The 24,886-nt window shown below is 41.4% G+C and overlaps 1 protein-coding gene across 1 annotated transcript in view; it reads left to right on the forward strand.

Annotated features, from left to right (window-relative positions):
• The window catches only part of LOC139467064 (uncharacterized), a 146,014-nt gene that overhangs the window by 65,558 nt on the left and 55,570 nt on the right, over window positions 1-24,886 (forward strand). The window contains exons 2-3 of the mRNA XM_071248782.1: window positions 4,495-4,619; window positions 12,319-12,728. Of these exons, the coding sequence (XP_071104883.1) occupies window positions 4,495-4,619; window positions 12,319-12,728 (535 nt within the window). The remainder of the gene's footprint in view (window positions 1-4,494; window positions 4,620-12,318; window positions 12,729-24,886) is intronic.

The raw sequence follows: 24,886 nt of genomic DNA on the forward strand, positions 1-24,886 counted from the left end.
AACTGACCGACATGACAAACCTATTTGTTTAGTCCCGGCCATCTGTTGTATATATGCTGTACATATTCTTATAACGAACTACGGTTATTACTAACTTAAATTAGTGGTCCCTTAGAGTTCGTTATCACCGTACTTTACTGTAGTTTGTATTGTTAAATACGCTGCGTCTCGTAACCGGAACTTTAGTGTTTCTGCTAGGAACGATTATTTGTTCCTTCACAAGGCATTCTTAGGGTAGTAGGACCGCCTCCGTGGTCTAGTGGTAGAGCGTCCACCCGGAGAGCGGAAAGTCCGGGGTTCGATCCCCGACCGCGTCATACCAAAAGACGTTAAAAGATGGTACTTGTTGTTTCCCTGTCTGGCGCTCGGTATTAAGGGGCTAAAACTAGGACTGGTCGGCTCGGAGTCAGTATACTGTGTCTGAGTGGTCTTCATGTTAAACTGCGGCATGGTATCTCAGTGTGCTAGCACTATAAATCGGCATCAGTCCGGACTAGAACAAGCAGCCACACAAACACACACACACGTGCATGCACGTCGCTATATAAGTGCAATAATCTTGGACGCGACGTTAAACCCCATTTTACCTCACCTCTTAGGGTACTTACGAATGCTGCAGTTGATTGACCTGTTAGGACCCTGGGATCGGGGATTACCTCCCTTGACACGAGGTGGCAGCACCCATGCGTTATAACATTCCATGACAGGGTGGCAATCGATGAGATTGCTATGGTTTTACGTAAGACTGTATAATAGCTGCTGTATTCCGTGTATTAGGAAATATCGATATATAATGAGGTGAGGCCAGACATCCGGCACGGCTCTAGGCGGCCATCATACACTCAACGGCGATAAGAATCACCACGCTACTGTCTACTCTTTGAACAAGTACCGCTCGTGTAATTTTTATTGAACTATTTATGTCTTAAATGCAGATACTGAGCTTAACCGATTGCCAATAATACTGTCTGTGTCATTATCGATATTGGTTTTATTTAAAGCAAATCGTTTGAGACTATCTTACAAATGTGTTTTTTTCGAACGAGTGATATTGTTTTGGTTAAGTCTAGATCACGATGTACTGGAATGATGTTCAAGAGCAGGGATTCGCCATCACTGATCGTTGATTCGATTCAAATTCGTCCCGATAATGATCTTTTGTGTGTGTGGATCAAGTTTACTAATCTCGGGACTAGCGACGAAGTCCCGCGTCTTACCCTGAATTTGACGTGGGGGCACGGTTGGCCCCGTCGTCTAAGGTCCCCAGTTCTCTATGCAGTGTTGCGACCCTTGGGAACACCATACATGTATATTGGTTTGTCAGCACCTTAGCTTGTTCATGGGTTTCTCCAAAGCGTTAAAAGTCTAAGACAAGTATTATTTCTGGCTTTCCTCCAACAAAACGCTGACACGCAGTGGTAAAACTGTGTAAGTGTTCAAAGCGGCGTTAAACCCAACTCACTCACTCACTCACTCTCTGAATATGACGTAGCAAATGTTCACTTACTAATTTGTCGAGAAACTTAAGAAGTTCCAAAGGGTGAAGCAGCAATCAACCACAAAACGGTTGAATGCTGACAAACCTCATCATGATCTGGACCACCTGGTGTTCTTGACAGTGCCGTTATACATTGGTCCATGCTTCGAGTCACAGATTTGCCCCCTGTTTGAATCTGTGCCTTACAATAACATCTACAGCATTCCTGTGAGATGCCCTTGTACTAACGTTTCTGTGAATTGTGTTTTATGACGTTCTAAGCATGCAATGTTCCACAACATTGTCGCCAATATTGTGACATTTGAAAAGTCCTTAGCTTAACGTCATATTCCCATTTGAAAAGTCCATTTCTTTACGTCATAATCTTATTTGGTAAATTGGATTATCCCAATTGCGTATTGCGCAGGTTCGGAAATTACCTGACCTTAAAAAAACAAGGTTTCTGGTTACGTAAATTGGTAGCCGTGCGACCGGGCATGCATACTGATAGATTGTCGCTATTCATTAACATTCTTAAGACTTTACAACCAACTCAGCGGCTGTTGTGGCGCGAGGAAATCGGGGGAGGGCAACACAGCTCACCGTCAAACATTGCTATTGAATTAACTCTTTACAACCTGCCGATTTACGATGACTTCAGCGGCTATAAATGTTTTCAAACCGCCACAGATCGCGGTGCAGAAACGGGTTATGTTTTTTCTTCCAAATGCACTGACTTCGATTTCGCTGGTATTTTGTGTTTGCTCGATGACCGTGTGTTGGCTGGTTGTGGAAATATTTTCATTTCAACCGTAATTTATATGAGTTTGGTGAATAGCTGTAGTGGCCAGCTGGTCAGATGTGTAGGAGTCAGCATGATTGTGTGTTTAATATATAGACTGACATTTAGTCCCAGACATTAAGTTATCTTATTTGAAAATATATATCTACAAACTAAACAAAATAAAATCCAAATGGAGCCCAGAACAATCCTTAATGTCAGGCTAGAGCTAAGGCAATCTAGACTTGCCAAATCATTCTAGACTTGAGTTGGACTCCTTTTGTAAATGTATTCTTTCAGGTTTTGGCGTTACACCAATCTAAGATATTGCGAGACATGTTTATTTGTCTTCTTGTTATTTGAAGGTAATGATCATGTAAGTCTTTGGCCATTACAGCAAGAGTGTTATATAAGGGTAACGCTATTGTTTCAGGGCTTTATCATTTGCAGAAGCCCGAGGTCATCCACTAACTGCCCGACGAAGGAGGGCAGTTGAAAAGACCGAGGGCTTCTGCAAATGATAATACCCTGAAAAATAGCGTTACCGTTATTATAGCTAAAATGGATGAAATTTGTGATCAAATAAAAAGAAACAACAATATCGGTTTTGAAACATTTACTGCAATCGACGCCAATGTCACTGACCCATTTTTACAAAATGGAAACGTCATAGAACAAACCAGATGACGTCATATGAGAGCATTATCAAGTTACAGTGGCCCGCTCATTTTTGATAACATGCGGGCGGTTTAATGATAATTCTATTCATTTTAGCTATAATGTTTCATAACCTCGAACTGGTTGATGCAAATACTTGCAGTATATTTTTGTTTGTTTGTTTCTTTGTTGTTTAACGCCGCACTCAGTAATATTCCAGCTAGATGACGGCGGTCTGTAAATAATTGAGTCTGGACCAGGGAATGACATCATGAGTATTGATCTACGCAATTGGGATACGATGACATGCATCACCCAAGTCAGCAAACCTCAGGCAGGGGTAGAAACTAACAAATTAAGTCCACTAGTCCTTATAATGATAACATATAGCAAAACCCTTAAAATGGCAAATTTCTACTAGTCCTTATGATACGTTAACTATTGGGCAGTTTGGCAAGGACTACAGGAATAGTGCCAATTTCTGACGCTGACCTGACCACCAGAGCCCACATGCACAAAGCGATCTTAGCACTAAGACTATTGTAAGCCTATGTTAAAGTACGGGAGTTCCGATCAACTTAGCGTTAAGATCGCTTTGTGCAAGTGGACCAAGATCCCGTGCGTCGCCTCTGACGACAAGCATGGGTTGCTGAAGATCAATTCTTAACACGTACATGTATCTTCACTGGTCTGAACCAACACAATCCATGCTTAGTCAGCTCATACGCTATTATAATATATTACATTACATTACAAAGTACAATGAAATGTAATGTGATATAGTGTAATGTTTAATAATAATGTGTGAACTGACTAAGCATAAATTTGGATGGAGTACGTTTTTAATGTACATATAACCTAATATCATTTATAGAAAACGTCAAAACCACAAAATAACCAGTCTCGACTATCCGCCGAAACAGATTACAGTGGGCGTAAAGGTCAAAATAGCGATGGCAATTATAAGAAAATGATTCATGCAAATTATTAGAAAAGGATTTTTTGGATGTGGTTTCAGGGCCCTTTTGGTCACTAGATTTGACAAATATCAAATCTCCTAAAAAGGGTAATACAGTTTGCAGTAGTGCTCATGCATATGACAGCAATGATTGTTACATTTACCACCTATTGATGTCGTAGCCACGTCGCGTATGTATATCGATGTAACTTTGTGAACATTCCAGGTCTATACTCGTATGAAAGGGCTGATGTTAGGACATTAGAGTGAGTGAATGAATGTTGTTTTAGGCTGCAATCAGCAATAAACAACAATGTGTGGCTGATCCACGAGTGAGTTGGGTTTAACGCCGTTTTAAACCAGTATTCCAGTTATATAACGCCTTGTCAGCTCAATGTTGGTCTCAGACCTTATTGCTTTGGTGAAACCCAAGAGCTAGAGTAAGGTGCTGACCAAACTAGAAACATAATCGGGACGAACCGGATTCGAACCCACAATCAAAGGTTTCAGGCGTGTCCAAGGGACGCAACTCTGCACAGCGAATCGCGGCGCTTGAGACAACTGGGTCACCCGTGCCCATTTCACCACAGTCACCTTATACTTTGTATTGTTTTTTTCCAGATTTCGTAAGAAGGGCGAGAAGATCCTGCACAGTAAATACATCGTCATCTTTGTCATCATCCTGACCATCACCGACTGCGCCCTCGTCATCGGGGAGCTTATCCTAGATCTGTACAGTGTTAAAAGTAAGATGACCAACACATTTTGAGGATGCAACACGACCCCACCCCACCCAGAATCCTAAATACCATCTAATATGTTAATCTGAGTCTCACTTGCTCACCCCTGAATCCCGAATACCACTGAACACAAATCTCAAAAGCACATGACAAATTCACTACAAAGGCAGGACGAAAATTGGTCCTATGTCATAATTGGGTGTAACTTTAGGCTCCCTTAGACAATGATGTGTACAAACCACAGTAAACTACGGTTATAACGAACACGCTTATAACGAACTAAAATAGTAGTCCCTCTGAGTAAACTACGGTTATTACGAACACGCTTATAACGAACTACGGTTATAACGAACTAAAATAGTAGTCCCTCTGAGTACGGTTATAACGAACTCAAAGGGACTACTATTTTTAGTTCGTTATAACCGTAGTTTACTGTATATGCTGAGTGCCGCGTCAAACAAAAGCAAAAATTTACCTTTGTATGTACGTGAATGTGTTCACTTGACATGTTTGTACATGTGTATTCACATACTGTTGTTTGTTGTTTAACGACACACGACAATCCAGTGATCGATATTGTGAGCAACGATCCACGTCATCGGGGTGCGACACACAAAGTTACAGAGGCTGACCATCCGATCCATTTGGTGGCGTCTTACGACCAGCATAGGTTGTTGGGGACCTATTCTAATCCCCATATGTAAATGTGCGCACATGTGTTGGTGAGTGAGTATGGTTTACGCCGCGTTTAGCAATATTCCTGCAATATCACGGCGGACACCAGAAATGGGCTTCACACATTGTACCCATGTCGGGAATCGAACCCGGGTCTTCGACGTGACGAGCGAACGCTTTAACCACAAGGCTACCCGACCGCCCCCGCACATGCGTGGACAGGGTATTAGGTCATGCAAATGGGGTAGTTGGTCATCAAGTATTATTTTGCGTGTTTCTCATTTCCATGCATGCTTACATGTTTAAAAATATGAAAGATATGTTTTTTATTATAAAAAATCAAAACAATCTCCATGCTTATGATCAATCAGCCCCAGAGTTGCGGTTGCGGAAATAATGAAAACATAAATTAAAAAGCGTATATTTGAGAAAACAACAGACAAATATTCTACTGCTTAAGAAATACGCAAGGGGTTATAATTAGCATTTTCATAGTTACTGTATCTTGTTCAAAGTACAATGTTTATTAGCTCTGTTGAGAGCGTTAATGACGAAAAAACGGAGGGTGTTAAAACGGCACGAAATAAAGCAATAAATAACGTTACTTTTTCTTTTCGAATATGCTTATATAATACACGGTAGGTGTTTTTAAGAAACAGGAAATTCGTCATTATTTTTCCATTGCGGAGTAATGCATATATATATATATATATATATATATATATATATATATATATATAAAAATATATATTACTCAAAAGAAGTTAAAGAACACCCGATTCTTTCATATTACTATAGTTAATCTGTCTTGGCATGTGAGATTAACTATAGTAAATATGAAAGAATTGGGGTTTCTTTAACTTCTTTTGAGTAGTATATATATAAATGAAACGGTAATTTAGGACTGGCGGTAAACGACAAATATGCAACTTTTATTAATGACGACATGAAACTTCTGACTACGAAGCTGCACGGAACAGCGTTCTTACGTGCAACATTGGGGTAAAAAATGCATAAATGTTTTCTGGTACAATCTTGAAATATTCTCAAATTCCAAGATGGTAAAGAAATTCATATCAAGATTTTTCAGCCTCTTATATATGCATTTTGTTAGCTTGGCTTTAGCTATTTGGCGTTGGGTCGGACTTCCAGTCTTTAAGTGGATGTGGTATTATCGCCTCCCTGACAATCGGGATATGGAACCTGTATCCACCTATACTCGGTTGTCCACCCGTGAAGATCCGGGGTAGAATAGGTCTTCAGCAGCCCATGCTTGCCGTAAAAGGCGACTATGCTTGTCGTAAAAGGCGACTAACGGGATCGGGTGGTCAGGCTCGCTGACTTTGTTGATGCATGTCATCGATCCCAATTGACTGGATCGATGCTCATGATATCAATCACTGGATTATCTGATCAAGACTCGATTATTTACAGACCGCCTTCATATAGCTAGAATATTCCTGAGTGCGGCGTTAAACAGCAAACCAACCAACCAACTATACTCGGTTGTCAGGGAGTCGAAAACAATGGCCCCACCACCGTCAGTTAATTGAAGCATATGGTTCTGATCACGTGGTTACAATCCGGGTAAAAATCGAGTCAGGTGACTACGAGTGTTTATATTTAACAGTGACCTTGGCCAATAATGTTTTAAATATTGATAATCAGCGCGTTTGTTTCTTTCAGTTCGTGATGGTTACGTACGTACGCTGCACATACTGCTAAATATATCAGCCCCAAGTCACCTGACTTCCGATCCTTATTCGGATTGTAACCACGTGATGAAACATCAATGATGACGTTTACTGCAAAGAAAATGGACGCTTGAAAAGCGCACTTTGCAATATTTGTCATTACTGTAAGTAATATACCTCATCGACGGGATGGCTTCTTTTCACTTAATACGTATCAGCACACATGCAGCTATCTTCCTTAATTAATCATCGCGTTGGTTCGTTTTTCAAATCTATTACAGAGAAACACAGAAAGCACAACCATAAGGGATTAGTCGAAACAGCCAGTCACAAAGGCATGTATATAGAGGCGAAAAAATTGTTTAAACGATCCTGGAATATAAGAATATTCAGAACATTCCAAGATTGTACAGTAAAAATCTTTAGATTGCCTTTATCTCTTACCTAACAGCGTTTCCAAGAATACGTTTCCATAAGAGGGTTCACCTCTGCGTGTTCTTGGAACTTCTAACATCCAAAGATGTAATATATATAGTTTGCCTGCTTAACTTTAACCTTATAGCTACTACTAGAGTTTGTATCTACATACACTTTCATAATCCTTTATTTTCTCGATAACGACGAATATTCATTGAATGACCACCCTCTGAATCTCGTATAATAGACTGGGTAAATGTCAGCCTCTGGGAAGATTAATTTTCTGGACATTTTGATCAGCGACTGTGAGAGTTAATGTATCTGGTATTGGATTTTATCAGCCTGTGCTTGGAGAGAGTGTCAGTCAGTATTCACCTCCCGTGGATGTGTTTAACTCGGTACGTCTTCGTTATCAACAGACGATGGGTCAGCAGCATCCCCACTGCACGGGACAATCAGTGCCCTGTGCTGTTGATGAAGAGAACGGGCTTATGTTGCCGTCTTGTTGCAGAAGATGCAGATATCATCGGACGTACAACGAACGCATTGAGGATAGTAATTACACGACCAATCTTTATTGCACGTTAGGATGACATTTCAGAAACACAGATCATGTCATGTTCACTTGTAGATTAAATTTTAATCGAAATGCGTGATGAAAAATTAATCTATTTGTGATTTCTATCTCCTGATTAAGCCATCAAAAAGATTAAATTTAAACGTGCTGATTTTTTTGTAACAATTAAATCCTGAACAAAAATGGTCTCCTCGTAGCATCTCATCACCATTTAATAAATAGAATATTTAATTTGATAAATAATATGCCTGTCCATGTTCGGCCAATTCGTTAATCTGCGTAACCTAACTACATCAAGGGGGAACAACTTACTTGACACATCCCTCTAAAAAATAACGTCGTCCAATATATGACATCATTAAGTTGCGAGCGCATATTCAAACTCCAGAAATGACGTCATGGTAGAACATTGTTTTATCGTGAAATACACCAAGCTTCGTTCTTCATTGTTCTTAGCGATTTATCGCGTAGCTTTCTTATATACTGGGATAAAATAAGTCACTTCAGTTCTCATTTGGTTCACATGAATTTGACTGGAACCATATTGGACATGACAAATTATTATTGATTACTGGAGTGCAACTCGCGATTTGGTGAGTTCATAACAGCTTGGCATGGAACCTTATTACTGTTTAAAAGCATCTGAAAACCGGCTCAATATGGCGACTTATCAACCTGGCAGCCCCGGTGTAATAATGCCCCGCTCACACTTTATGCTTCATAAATCGCTAATTGCAAAACAAATAAAGATACTGCTTTCAGCACGACTATCTCAAAGTGAAGTTAAAGATCAGTAGTTCCAGTACTGGCCATCAATTTAAACACTTCCTATCACGCAAAATAGAGGTCATTGTGACATCTGTGTGTTTGTGTCACATTGGACTTGAGCTGGTATCATTTTTTAATATATTCTCTAGGGATCGGGGGACTGGCAAGATGTTTCCCAGCCACGCTAAATACCTTATGCCATACTACATGTAACTTGTATCTAGGATAGGGTGTAACCATATAACTGTTGACATTATTTGCCCTGCCAAATAAATGTTATAAGTGTGGTTTGGTTAACATCAATGATATTAGTACTTTTAAAGATGATACCTTTTTAGAAATTATTATCGAGCGAGGAAAATAATACGGGTACCACTGTAGAGACTCATAAAATATTGTACATGATAAGGTATAGTATAACGGGTCTTATCATCTCGGATAAATGCCCTTGAATATGGTTAGTGAGTGGACCTGGTTTGATTTGTATTTCAATTACATTAAAGTATGGTTATAACGAACTCAAAGGGACTACTAATTTTAGTTCGTAATAACCGTAGTTCGTTATAAGCATATATACAGCATAACTACAGCAAATAGTCGGGACCAAAAATGTAAGTTCGTTATATCCGTCAGTTCGTTATAAGCGTGTTCGTTATAACCGTACTTTACTGTATATCAATAGGTCAGTTTGCGATGTATTTTGGGAGAAATGACCAACGTGACACAAGCTTTAGACGCATTCCATCAGCATGAAATTCTCCAGAGGTGTATTGTACTGACAGATAAAGTATCATTCTGAGGGCGAATAAGAGATTCGAACCCATGATCTGTGAATCTTGACATACAGTAAACTACGGTTATAACGAACACGCTTATAACGAACTGACGGATGTAACGAACTTACATTTTTGGTCCCGACTATTTGCTGTAGTTATGCTGTAAATATGCTTATAACGAACTACGGTTATTACGAACTAAAATTAGTAGTCCCTTTGAATTGTTATAACAGTACTTTACTGTACTGCGAAGGGCTGCCTTATACCACTAGGCCACACGTGTCCCCTTTTGGATGATAAGTATTTAAGTGCAACGTATTACATACACAGTATACGTGAAGACCTTCACGGTTAGGTGTAAGATGTGGTTTATATTAGAGCAGCACGAATGGTCCAGTGTCATAAAGGATCGCTAACATCTACACAGTATTATCTGCCAAGATCCGCTTCCTGTTGTTTGAATCCAGTTTTCGACCTGAGACACATGATCCAAGATGGTGACGATCCCGAGCTGCAGTGGATTCATTCGGGCTTACGAATCTCCATCATTAGGTGGTCAAGCGGATAGAGCATCTGCCCAGTGGGCGAATTCCCCGGCCGCGTCATATCAAAATACGTCAAAAGATTGGACTTGTTACCCTGACTTGCGCTCGGCGTTAGGACACCAAACGAGGACAGGACGGCTCGGAGTGAGCATACACTGTATGGGTATCCATGTTAAACTACAGCATGGTGTCTCAGTGCACTAGCATATAAAACAGGAATTAGTCCGGACAAGTATAAGCAGGTCCAACGTGCATGCACGTCGCTATACAAGTGAAATAGTCTTGAACGTTAAACCCCCATTTCGCCTCACCTCACCTCTAACATTTAGCTATCATTCCGTGATGCGACTTAGCTCGAGCATGCGTGGTGGCAAGATAAGGCAAGGAAAGATAACCCTTCCTTTTAAATCCGGACAATCTTCACATAACTTGACATTCATCAAAACCGGATTTTCCCCGGACCAGTAATGAAATTAATGATCGCTTTCAAAGAAATCCTCCGCGGGTCAAGTTTCAAATTATGACTGTGTTGTTATGGGTTTTAATATCAAGCTATGTGAATATTGCCGAAAGACATCGGGGACAATCAAAACCAAGCGAAGGATGTTCTCATAACAATTGTATATTGTATAGCTGTTACACCAAACTAGCTACTTACTGAATTAATCAATCTCAGTAATGCATACACCGGGTGTAAGGAAGGCAAGATGTCGGAGAACATTTGGCTATATACACCTACTGGGAATAATCACATGAAATGTGAGCACCATCACATTAACTCCCAAATAAGAGTGTGATATATAGTGTCCGGGTGACGTCATAGCATAACATGCACGTCATAGCGGCGAATTATCGCGAACTGGCTCTGTTTATCGACGGCCACTTCCGGTAGTTAGGCGCTAATTACCGGCTGTTTTATCTGAAATGACAACGCGAGTGGCAGTTTATTTCGATCAGAGTTAAAAATAGAATGTTCCCCATCGTTCCGGCCAAGATATTGACACAATGTTGATGCACACATCAGCGTTTCTAGCCTCTGACTGCCATAGCTGCTATTCACATGACGCGGCCATACGTTGCTAGACCGCATCTTTTGTCTTGGGAATAGAACATCTGCTGGCCGGAGAGCGCATCTCGGGTCAAATCCCGGCCGCGTCATCCCCAAAGACGTTAAAATATGGTATTTGTTGTTACCCTGCCTAGTGCTCGGCATTAAGGACTGGTCCGCTCGGGGGCAGTATTCTTTGTCTGAGTGGCGTATTCATATTAAACTGCGATATTGTATCTCAGTGTAGTTGCGCTATGAAATCGACATTAGTCTGGACTAGTACAAGCAGCCACACACGCACGTGTAGATAAGTGCAATAATCTTGGACGCGACGTAAAACCCTATTTCACTTCAACTCACACTGTCTGCAATAACGCAACACAGAACAACAGTGGGACATCATTCGCTAATTACAGAGTGACCTTCACTAATTTCAGAGTGACCTTCACATGCGGTTATTGCCACAGATGACGAATAAACTTATTGGAATGTGCTGCCGTAGTTGAAATATAATTGTAACAAGTTGCGGAGCTGTTGGCGGTTTTGACAGAAACTGATTCTGTAATCCCCCAACCAATCTCAAATACGTCATATCGTGTGCCCGTGGCTAGGAATCCTCGCTTTGAAGGTCATGGCTATTGTTCGGGGTAACCAAGACAACAGAACATCTCCATTTGTTGTAAATTAATGTCAAAAGAAAATTGGAAGCAAGGCTTCAAAATGAAAGACATTATGGTTGCAAAATTCTTACTACGCCTTTGACTTTTCACAATTGTGTCAAGGTAATTAAACGATTCTAGAAAGAATTGACTATTTATTTTAATACACTTCTGGACGTAAATATATTTTGTGCTGACTTTGCAATACTGTTGACACTTAAAGCTTGTATTCACCATGTGGCTTTAGTTGCTAAAATGTATATTTACATCTGGAGTATCCAAGGTAAAAGCTTATCTTTGGAAACGTTTATGTTTCTGCGTTTGTCAACACCATACCCGTGCTCGTGGGTTTCACCGAAGTGGTAAACGTGTGAGACCTGCATCACTTCGGGCTTTCCTCCCACATTAAGCTGATATGACTAGAATACTGTTAAAAGCGGCGTTAAACCCAACTCACTCACTCACTCACTGTCTTGAAAAAAGACCAGTCTAGACTCCAAATGTCCAGTTTAGGGTGAATTTTAACACGTGTTTCTCTTTTCCCAGAGACTCTGAGGACCAATTCCGATCGGACTAAAGGTTTCGTGGACAACATACGAAACAAATACCCGAGAGAGTTTTCTCCAGGATATATTGACGTGGATGCATTCTATAATAGGATAGTAGCTGCTAGAATTATGTGGAGTTCAGTGGAAAACATAACGGCCGCGGAATACCTCAACACAGGAAATGACTCCCACCATACAGGGGGCGCTCGCGAACGGCGGGAAACACAAGGTGCTTATTTCACAGAGGGAAATTACGGGAGCTTTAATATATCCAATGACAGCGCAATCAGTGATCACGTGACGTCTGCTGGATACAAGCAGCACCACGATGAACACTCTCGGGAGACTCAGATCGCCCATAAACTTCATTATGCCAGTCTTTGTGTGCTATCTATTCTTCTAATTGAGGTAAGCATTATTTCTTTCATAACAATAAGCATTTTTTATTTACATGCCTACTCGTGTATTTGGGTCATATTAGGTCAGTGGCATCCATACCCGGGAACCTGGATGACCCAGTTGTCTGAGACGCCGCAGTTCGCTGAGTTGCGTCCTTTAGGCACCCCAGAAACCCGAGATCGTTTGTTCGAATCCCGGGTTGCCCCGATTAATGTTGGGTTTTTTTAAGTTATCAGCACCATACCCTAGCTCGTCATCTTCCCGAGGCAAGGGAGTTAACTGACTACAAAAGTGGAAACTGGAGTTTAAAGTCAGTTAACTCTCTTGCCTCGGAAAGATGGTGCTCGTGTATTTCTCCAAAGTGGTAAGTACATGTGAGATGAGGTGAGGTGAAATAGGGTTAACGTCGCGTTGAAGATTGTTGCACTTACAGTAAACTATGGTTGACACAAACACGCTTATAACGAACTGATGGATATAACGAACTTACCTTTTGGTCCGGACTATTTGCTGTAGTTATGCTGTATATATGATTATAACAAACAACGGTTATAACGAACTAAAATTAGTAGTCCCTTTGAGTTCGTTATAACCGTAGTTTACTGTATATAGCGACGTGCTTGCATGTGTGTGTGTGTGTGTGTGTGTGTGTGTGAGTGTGAGTGTGCGTGCGTGCGCGCGTGTCCGAGCCAACCAGTGCTTGTTTTAGCCCAATGATGCCGAACTCCGACAGGGTAACAACAAGTGCCATCTTTTAACATCTTTTGGTATGACGCGGCTAGTTATCGAACCGCCGACCTTCCGTTCTTCGGGCGGACGCTCCATCACTAGACCACAGAGGTGGTCCGCTAAGTGCATGCAGGTTACCATTTTCAACATAGACAACGGTTTGGCATATTGATAAAGCAAAAAAACTGAACATTGAAGAAACTAATCATAATGTCCTTTATATCTGTGTATTGTGGAATCAAACATCTTGTATCGACTCGGTGTTTGTTGAATATCGCTTAGATAATGTTCAACAAATGTTATTCGCTATTTTTTTAAATATTTTAATTTCCATTAATCATTCTAAATTCACAGAACATGGCCAGATGCAATGCCTTTGTAGTGTGTCATGGGCCTGTGTAAGTTTTTGTTGGATCTTATCATGTTTATAGATTATAAGACTTGTTGAAACTCGAAGCCCTTTTAATGAGCGATACTAGGTAAAACAACGAGATAGGCGTGATGTCTTAAGTGGCAATATCTTTTGGATCTGACGATTCCGTTGCTAAGGATGACCTTTTGCTTAGACAGAAGGCATCTCAATGGCGAGCATTTATCTCGTAAGTGAGTATGGTTTTAGGCCGCTTTTAGCAATATTCCTGCAATATCACGGCGGGGGACACCAGAAATGGGCTTCACACATTGTACCCATGTCGGGAATCGAACCCGGGTCTTCGGCGTGACGAGCGAACGCTTTAACAACTAGGCTACCCGACCGCCCCTTTATCTCTTAAACTATGTGGAATGCGGTGATCTCAGTGTCGACTCTAGCGTTGAGTGAATGCTGATGTGGTTAGGTTTTCTTTTGGCCCAAACGCATCCTCTGTTTTCTTAGCTTCTTTAAGTATTTGCTGGTGAGTAGTCTGGTAGGTACAGTGTTAGCCTGGCACGGGCTCGATTCCAAACGTGAGGACAGTTCTTGATGCGCGTTCTTCACGCAGTTCAGTTGTCAGTCTCCTCACGCGGTTCAGTTGTCATGCAGTCTTCTCACTCGGTTCAGTTGTCATACAGTCTTCTCACGCGGTTCAGTTGTCATGCAGTCTCCTCACACGGTTCAGTTGTCATGCAGTCTCCTCACACGGTTCAGTTGTCACGCAGTCTCCTCACACGGTTCAGTTGTCAGCCTCCTCACGCGGTTCAGTTGTCATGCAGTCTCCTCACGCGGTTCAGTTGTCATGCAGTCTCCTCACACGGTTAATTTGTCATGCAGTCTTCTCATGCGGTTCAGTTGTCATGCAGTCTCGCTACGCGATTCAGTTGTTATGCAGTCTTATGCAGTTCAGTTTTCATGCAATCTTCTCACGCTGTTCAATTGTCATGCAATCTTCTCACGCTGTTCAATTGTCATGTAGTCTTTTCAAGCAGTTAAGTTGTCACGCAGTCTTCTCACGTGGTTCAGTTGTCACGCAGTCTTCTCACGTGGTTCAGTTGTCATGCAGTCTTCTCACGCTGTTCAGTTGTCATGCAGTCTTCTCACTCGGTTCAGTTGTCATGCAGTCTTCTCACGTGGTTCAGTTGTCATGCAGTCTTCTCACGCGGTTCAGTTGTCATGCAGTCTCCTCACGTGGTTCAGTTGTCACGCAGTCTCCTCACACGGTTCAGTTGTCTTGCAGTCTCCTCACACGGTTCAGTTGTCATGCAGTCTCCTCACTCGGTTCAGTTGTCATGCAGTCTCCTCACACGGTTCAGTTGTCATGCAGTCTCCTCACTCGGTTCAGTTGTCATGCAGTCTCCTCACACGGTTCAGTTGTCATGCAGTCTCCTCACACGGTTCAGTTGTCATGCAGTCTTCTCATGCGGTTCAGTTGTCATGCAGTCTCCTCACACGGTTCAGTTGTCTTGCAGTCTCCTCACACGGTTCAGTTGTCATGCAGTCTCCTCACTCGGTTCAGTTGTCATGCAGTCTTCTCACACGGTTCAGTTGTCATGCAGTCTTCTCACTCGGTTCAGTTGTCATGCAGTCTCCTCACGTGGTTCAGTTGTCATGCAGTCTCCTCACACGGTTCAGTTGTCATGCAGTCTCCTCACACGGTTCAGTTGTCATGCAGTCTTCTCATGCGGTTCAGTTGTCATGCAGTCTCGCTACGCGATTCAGTTGTTATGCAGTCTTATGCAGTTCAGTTTTCATGCAATCTTCTCACGCTGTTCAATTGTCATGTAGTCTTTTCAAGCAGTTCAGTTGTCATGCAGTCTTCCCACGTGGTTCAGTTGTCACGCAGTCTGCTCACGTGGTTCAGTTGTCATGCAGTCTTTTCACTCGGTTCAGTTGTCATGCAGTCTTCTCACGTGGTTCAGTTGTCATGCAGTCTTCTCACTCGGTTCAGTTGTCATGCAGTCTTCTCACTCGGTTCAGTTGCCATACAGTCTTCTCACGTGGTTCAGTTGTCATGCAGTCTTCTCACGCTGTTCAGTTGCCATGCAGTCTTTTCAAGCAGTTCAGTTGTCATGCAGCTGCTTTGAACAGGAATTCAGTTATAAGTTTAGATGACAACTGTGGTGGGAGCCCTGTTAGTGAAACAAGCAAGCACGATACCAGTAATTATTCGATACGGCCTTTCCTGAATTTTACCGAAATATCGACTATGACAAAACCTTCAAATGCCTTGCCTGTGACAATTGACCATATCATGTGAAGTTTATACAACTTTTGAAATATCTTTCCATTCACAACATCCGAAGCTTCTCGCTGAACCCTGGCTGGGCTATGGATCCAGCCACCGTCATTTATGGGCTTGTCAGATAGGCTACGTGATTACTGCTGAATGAAAGCCAGTAACTGAGTTCTATACATATATGTATATAATAGTCGTTCCGGGCACGTATATGATGGGTCTTATATTTATCGATGCGTACGTCATACCCCCAATATAAACCCTTTACTAGGGAGTCAATGTGGCTGATTGATTTTTCGGATATTTTGAGAAAATGAAATAAATATATTCTGATGTCAAGGATATATAGACTTTTCGGTGTTCATTCAGATGCAAAGAAAAATCTTAAAAATATTAACCGCTGCAAAGTTCTTGTACTTGCATCTTTTTTCTACTGCAGAGAATTTTATTCTAATTGCAGGAATTGATTCTCCGGCTGCTTAAGAAAGTTTAGCCAATACAATAATATTCCATCATATTCTATAGTTTGGAAAAAAGATAACATGATTTGTAATATCGTGTGTTTACGAACATGGAAAGTGACAGGGAGCATTAATATGGCAATGGGGTTTTGCATCGAATATCAACTTCAAAACGGAATGTATTAGAACATCAATATACCACTTTCAAAGTCAAACATGATACATCAGGCAATTTGGAACGTTTTTTGGCCGAATCGTGTTTAATGGCGACAATAAACCGGAAAGTTTAATACTTGTAGCCGGATTATTTACATCGTCGATTTTTCTGTCCCATGGAAGTAATTTGACTGGTAAATCGAAGTCGATATGAAAACATTCTGAACTTGGGGCCATAGTTTGAAGACCGGTCAAGGTCAGACTACCGTTCTTTTTCGTCCTCTTTTCTAGTTTTTTTGTTTGTTTGTTTGTTGTTTAACGCCGCACTCAGCAATATTCCAGCTATATGGCGGCGGTCTGTAAAATAATCGAGTCTGGACCAGACAATCCAGTGATCGACATCATGAGCATCGATCCACGCATTTGGGATCGATGACATGTATCAACCAAGTCAGCGAGCCTGACCACCCGATCCCGTTAGTCGTCCTTTACGACAAGCAAAGACGTCTTTTACGGCAAGCATGGGTTGCTGAAGACCTATTCTACCCCGGAACCTCTTTTCTAAGATCCTGTGCAGGGTGTAGTTCGGGTTTTTTTCACCACTGGGCTACCCGACCGGCCCCAGTACTTCCTGAGCGTTGCCTAAGTCGTCTAAGATGACGCAATTTACTCTGCAGTGTTGCGTCCCTTGATCGTGGGTTCGAATCCCAGTATGCTTTGAGTTGCGTCCCTTGGACACGCCGGAAACCTGTACTCGCAGGTTCGAATCCCGGTTCGCCCCAATTTTATTTCTTGGTTTGTCAACACCATGTCTGTTGGTTTCATCAAAGAGGTAATTGTCTGATCTGCATCACTTCCGGTTTTCCTCCCTAATCAAGCTGACGTACCGTGATACAACTAGAATGCTGTTCAAAGCGGCGTTAAACCGAACTCACTCGAGAGTATCTGGTTATTAGCTTTCTACGCCTCCTCTAGCTCACTAAATCTACTCATGCTGATTTTGTGTACGGTGAGCGAGCGATATTTTGCTTTGGCAGTATCATGGTGCCAGAAGTCGTGTACTGCGCCTCTGTTTGTGATATTGAAATAAAAACGAGCTTAACATATCAAACCTTTATAGTGATTAAAACTGGTGACGTTGTAGTTACTGAGGTTACTGGTGCCCCGATGGTCGGAGGCGATGCTATCTGCTGCGATTTGTTTGTTGTTTAGCGCCTAAACTCAGCTATGTTCGAGATATGACTTGGCAATCCAGTGCCTGACATCATGAGAATCAATCCTCGCAATTTCGATACGATTACTTGCATCAATCAAGCCAGTGATCCCGACCACCCGATCCCGTAGGGTTGTTGAAAACCAATTCTAACCCGGATCTTCGCAGGTATTCAAGTTGAGTCTCTGACATGCCAGAATCATATCATCGTAGGTTCGAATTCCAGATTTGCCCTAATTAAGATTATTGTACTGTCAGCACCATGCCTGTGGGTACGCTCGAAGGCTAGTCTAACATCTAACACTTGAGGATTTCCTCTCACTGACGCTGACTCCAATACTGTTCAAAGGGGCATTAATCCAATGAAACTAACTATCTTTGTGTGACGGGTGAAGGCATTAACCAATATTCCAGCAATATCACAGCTGGTGACACCAGAAATTGGCTTTACACATTGTACCCATGTGGGGAATCGAACCCGGGTCTTCGGCGTGACGAGCGAACGCGTTAACCACTAGGCTACCCCACCGCCCCTATCTATCTTACTGAGAACGTCATTTCGTTTTTTTAAACTTTCAAAGACAATCCCTTTTTTGATTGCGTGTGGCTACAAGAAGGTCAATGGTCCAATCAGTACCAGTTGTGTCTGGTTCTGGCGATTGCACGCATATCTCGTGCCACGTGCTGATGTAGCTAAACATGCATCAAATAGATATAACGGATAATCACGTGACGTCTTTACTGAGCTTCGCAACATATACATAATTGATAGGCTCTATCAAGATACAGAGATACTGTAACCACTTGCCCGAGCCGCCTTCTCCATCAGTCCCGTTATCTCCAGACTCTGAAAGGTACTCTTTGGACTGATTTGTTGATCTTGGTTACCCTTTAAACGAACGGTCAAGTCTTTAAAGGTCTGTGTGGAGCGATGGGGTTGATGCGTTCGTTCGTCACGCCGATGGCTCGCGTTCGACTCCCAACACGGGTATAATTCTTGAAGCTCATTTCTGATGTCCATGCCGTGGTAAATGCGAAAACCTCACTTGCTCACTCACTCACTCACTCAATCACTCACTCACTCACTCACTTTGCTGTCAAAGTACAAAGGATCATAATTGAATGTAGAAGCCATACACAACAATCCGCGACCAGTTCGAAACTTCACTTAATACAACACAAGACGGAAGCTGGTACCCATTGGTGGTGATTGTCAGAGCAGATGATGATTGTGTAGATTGATTGTCTAATAATACTGCCGATGATTGTGCCGGTGAGGATGTCGATGTTGATCGTGAAGACGGTGATGACGATAACGACGACGACGACGTTGGTGGTGATGATGATGATGATGATGATGATGATGGTGGTGGTGGTGGTGGTGGTGGTGGTGGTGATGATGATGATGATGATGATGATGATGATGATGATCACCTTCACCTTCGCCTTCGCCTTTTGACATAGCGTATGATACGTTCAACCAATATAACATTTCTCTGCTTTATGTCAAATATAGGCAGCTCACCAGTCGCCATTCAACAACAAATATCCTGTTTAAAGCTGATTTCGCATTGCGTCTCCGATTTAATGTCTAAACAAGATAGCAATGGAAATGTTGCGACTATAAACATCTCCCCTAATTAAGCATCGAGTATTTTGTCCAGTTGGAATTACTTCAAAAACACGCCATGTTTGTATGTTTTTCTACATGTTTGCCTTTATCATTCCAACTCTTTAGGTACCTTTAATGCACAGCCCTTCTCCTAAATCATGATTCTTCTGTGTTCTGTTCATACAAAAGTCTTCTAGCTTAAGCTGTAAAACAAAAAGTTTTCCACCTCGTGATCCTAGTTTTAGTATGTACTACACATGCGCATACCGCCTACTACCAGCAACCAGACGTAGCCTCTTATTCGTCTTTCAATTTGCAACATTAAAATTTATTCAAATGGCCAATGACGAATCATTTCGTTATTCGTCATTCAATTTGCAACATTAAAATACATTCGAATGACGAAATAATTCGTCTTCCGAATGTGTTTTAAAGTTGTAATTTGAATGACGAAAAAAATCGATTGTATTGTAATCGTGTAAGTTGAATGGCGAATGACGAATTATTTTCTCTTTCGTCATTCAACGTACACGCCATTCGAATGTATTTTAATGTTGCAAGATGATTCGTCATTCGCCATTCTAAAATATATTAATGTTGTAAGTTGAATGACGAATGACGAATGAGAAATGTACACGCCATTTGAATGTATTTTAATGTTGCAAGATGATTCGTCATTCGCCATTCTAAAATATATTAATGTTGTAAGTTGAATGACGAATGACGACATAATTCGTCATTTGCTATACGACATTTGAATGTATTTTAAATGTTGTAAGTAGAATGACAAATGACGAAACAATTCGTTATTTGTCATTCGCCTTTCGAGTGTGTTTTAATGTTGTAAGTTGAATGACGAAGGACGAATAACATGCTTCTGCTAACAACTTCTGGTAGCCCTCCTACCTACGTCACATTGCGACTGCACGCGAGTATTGAGACACGTCTAGTATGGAATGTCCAATGATACTACTGCAATGATATCGATTCCGATAATATGTTTCCACAGCAGTGTCCTCGCAGTCCCGAAGGAGTATTTCCCAAAATATTGAGGGTAAGGGCAGTGTAATTGTCCCATTTGTCTCATGTCTTCAATGACACTGATTCAGTATCTTCGCGAGGGAGCAGTCAAGAGACAAAACTAAAAATAATGTGCCTATGAAATTATAATTATTGTTGATTTTCAGTTCGGTTTCACAGCAAATACTCTGTATGAATATCAATGGTGGCCAATTGGTGGGTGGCGGAAAAAAGGTGGGGCGCCTGAGTGAGTGAGTGAGTGAGGATGGTTTTACGCCGCGTTTAGCAATATTCCAGCAATATCACGGCGGGGGACACCAGAAATGGGCTTCACACATTGTACCCATGTGGGGAATCGAACCGGGTCTTCGGCGTGACGAGCACACTCTTACCAACCAGGCTACCCGACCGCCCCTAGGGCGGCCGAATCCCCCTGCTCCTACGGGTCTGCCTCGTGATACAGAAACGACTTTAGAAGGCCAAAATCCCTTCAGCAACATCTGATAAACATAACTGAACATACGTATTACTTATAGATATTATATTTCTGTTCACGTAAAGATACATGCAACTGATGACAAGATAGCATGGATGACCACCTTCTTCGATAAATTGATCATCCACACTATCTTTCCATCACCAACATATGCAACTTCTTTGTGCCACTCACAGACGACCCAAAAGTAAGTGTTAAAAAATGTGGTAGGGGAATCTCGCTCGGTGTGTAGTAATTATTAATGTCGTTGTTATGTTTTCAATTACCACTTTTAGAATTTCAGTTTTAATTTAAGCAAAACAAAATTAGCAAATCATCCATATTATCTTTCCTCATCTGGAAACAGAAAGGTTGCCCGCCTGCGTGTATCATAAACGTCTTCTTCCTTCTATCTCATCCACAGAAACATATATTCCTGCTGCAGCCCATCCCCCATTCCTTTGATTAGGACAACTCGCACTCGGAGAACTTCAAGCTAATAGGATAAACAGCATGTTTAAAAATGACGATAGAACTCCGAGTGCACCATTAACACTTAAGGCGCACAAGGTAGCGTCCGCCCCGCCCCATCTCTTGGGGTCATCATTACGTACGTCGTTATAACGAAGCCGAGATCGCAACCCCGAAACCCCATTTTCAGGATGGTTGAAATATGTTGAAACGAAGCATGCCGCAGTAACAACTGTTTAGAGCCTGAGGCCTTTACAATCGCCTTCAGCAGGATCTTCATTCGTGTATCTGTCGGTGCACATTAAGTTTCACAGTTCCTTCACCTTTAGATCCGGTGGCAGTGTTTAAAATTAGGCAACTTTATTTGGACTAGTATTGTCATGTTTAGATTCAATTAACATGGATATGTAGTTTCCAAGATTTTCGGCACTAATCGGACGGTTGTTAGACATACCGTCTGGTACTCTGCGCGATACGTAACTCGGAATATGCGCAGTGGAATGTCAGTCAGTTCGCCGGACCTGGCATGTGTACCTACGTGAATATTTCATTTTTGTAAAGCATGTTTATTTCTGAGGGAAAACATTAATATCAAGTTCCTATTTGGAAATCAATACGCTTGTCTGAGCCGCGTTGAACGCCATGCGTATGTAGCGATGGCATGGTATAGTTCATCACTATTTTAGACAACGTTTCCGCGTAGAACTCCGTAGGTGTTCCATTTGCGATGGGTCTTGGAAAGAAATCGACCTCAATTGTTTTTCGATTGAAAAATAGATATCCTTTATTCTTGAAAATTGTCCCATGATAGCCGGTGGTGATGCACTGTACGATAAAAACATTTCTCTTCTCATCTGACGTTCTTCAAAGGAATTTTTCACGATATTTAATCAGATTGTTTCTAATATCGATATTTAAAACAAGAACTTATATTTCTACCGGAATGGTAACCAGCTGAAGATTTGCAGCGTGACCCGTTGCAACGATAGAGATAAAGTGACCTCTGTAGAACGTGGCGAACAGAGCTTTAACAATTGAGAAATTGACTTGTATTTGCATGTGTTTGTGGGGGGTACCACCGGCTCCACTTTTCAAGAATATCTGATATCATCTCTGTGGATAGTGATTCATAAACACATCTTCATGTTATAGTCTGAATCATATATCGACCCTGCATTAATAGTATTCTGACCAAAGCATACAAAGCAGATACAAGAGTTTAATTCTTATAAATGTAAATATCCCCCATGCTTGTGTAAAACTGTTGATACATAGAGGTCATCACGCGAGTGTGTTTGGGGATGGTAAATATCCTGCATTAGGAATAAACATTGTATTTAGCGAGCCTTGGCGAGCTAAATATATAGTGTTTATTCCTAATACAGGATATTTACCATCCCCAAACACACTCGCGTGATAACTTCGTTATCATATAATGTCATTCATTAATTCCGTGCTTCAAAATCGCTTTCCCACTCTCACAAACATTACCGAAACATTGCGAGTTTACCTGGAATGCGCGCATTGATATTTATTACGTTACAGGGTAAGTGATGTGTCAGTCGGACAGTGACAGTAGTCAATATATTCCAACTGAAATCTGTTTCTTATACAGTGGCGAAGTAACATATACGCAAAACAACAATTGTTTTTATTTGCCTTTCGCGGCAACCCATCTATCTGTCGCCAGAGTAACTGCCCTTTGTCAAAGGGAAGCTACTCTAACCCTAGTCTACGAGACGTCACGGCCACAGTCAGACGTCGTTGACAGTCGATCTGTCATAACGTCAAACAGTGTAGTCAGATGTACACACAGCGACAAAACGAAACAAGGTAACAATTCAAACATAGTTCGGCCAAATCCAACTATTTTAATTTGTGGAGAAGGTTTCAAGCTGCAGAGGTCTACAAGCACAGATATGGCTACTGATCCCGCTTGGCTGGGCCTCGTGCCCTCGCAAAATTGTTTCGAAATTTATTTTCTCAAAAGTTGCCAAAACTTATAAAATGCCTTAGCTACGTCACAGTGAGATACTGATTTTCAGTATATCAGACTGTTCTTTTGATAATGATAGCATTTATCCCTGTAGTTTATCCAGATTCCCGATGGTTAGTTCTGACTCTATCGCCGAATGACGAGGGCGACGCCACGTTTGTTTATAAACAGTGAAAGTAGTCCCTACTTGACCTTTGACATTTGCATCTCTATCCGCATATGACCCCAAACCGATATCGTTTTTATCTGTTGGCTTTATCCTGCCGAGAAACCTACCCATTATATGATAAATGATGTTATCTGGTTTGTTTACCTGGTGAGTCTAGCTGTGAAGCCTTTCTACATGTGTGGAATCTGTTCATAATGTGTTCGGTATGGAAATGTTCCTACTCAAGATACTCCAATGAAATACTTGGCAACTGTATCCCGTACAATAAGGTATTGTTAGCGTTACGGGAACATGTAATGTGGGTATTTTTACGTCGACATTTCACTATATTCCAGAAAGTATACTTCTTTAAAGTGTGTGGAGGTGTTATTTACACTGACAGAAATAGTTCGTGAAGTTTACTTTCTTACTTACTTACTTAGTAATTCCACTGTCCACTGAGACACTAACTTGTAAGGCGATTTTACTAACCAGTCAGTAAGTATTTGCTAATTAGACTAGTATAGGTGGCCTTTCATGGTCAGTCGTGGCTGACACAATGCCAATGCGACTTTAAAGATTTACTCACTCACTCACCAGTACAATTTACTGGTCTGTTAGTAGAGATCACTATCCACCTTTCAAAGAATCTTCTTCTCGTGATTTACTAACCGCAATAGTATATTTACTAATCCTGTAGTCAGTTTTACTAAACTTTGACAAAGGCTCGTTTCTTGGTCATTATGCGATCCCTCGTGGCACCTACTGAATTCAATTTGCAATAACATAAACAATACAGATGAAAAATAAAAAATATTTTTTTGCAGTGGCACTTCAAGTCTATTCACACAATATAATGAAAAAGTACTTGACAGGTAAATATGATACACAAATACTGTTTGACACTTGCAAACCTAACAAACCTCATTGAGTACAAGCTATAAAGTTCGAAATGTGCTAGTCACATTAACAACGTTACAACGCCAATATATACCTAACACTCTTGACTCATAATCTCGACATGGGTACAATGTGTGAAGCCCATTTCTGGTGCCCCCCGCCGTGATATTGCTGGAATATTGCTAAAAGCGGCGTAAAACCATACTCACTCACTCACAACAATATATAAATCACTTTTTTAAGCTTTAAGGGACCATACGTGGGACCTCAGCGTCATTATTTTTTATACGGAACGGAGTGTTACTTTGACATTCCCCTCTCCATGGGATAGAGAC

The sequence above is a fragment of the Haliotis cracherodii genome, unplaced genomic scaffold (assembly GCF_022045235.1).
Source record: "Haliotis cracherodii isolate W230 unplaced genomic scaffold, xgHalCrac1.p SCAF_19, whole genome shotgun sequence".
NCBI lineage: Eukaryota > Metazoa > Mollusca > Gastropoda > Lepetellida > Haliotidae > Haliotis > Haliotis cracherodii.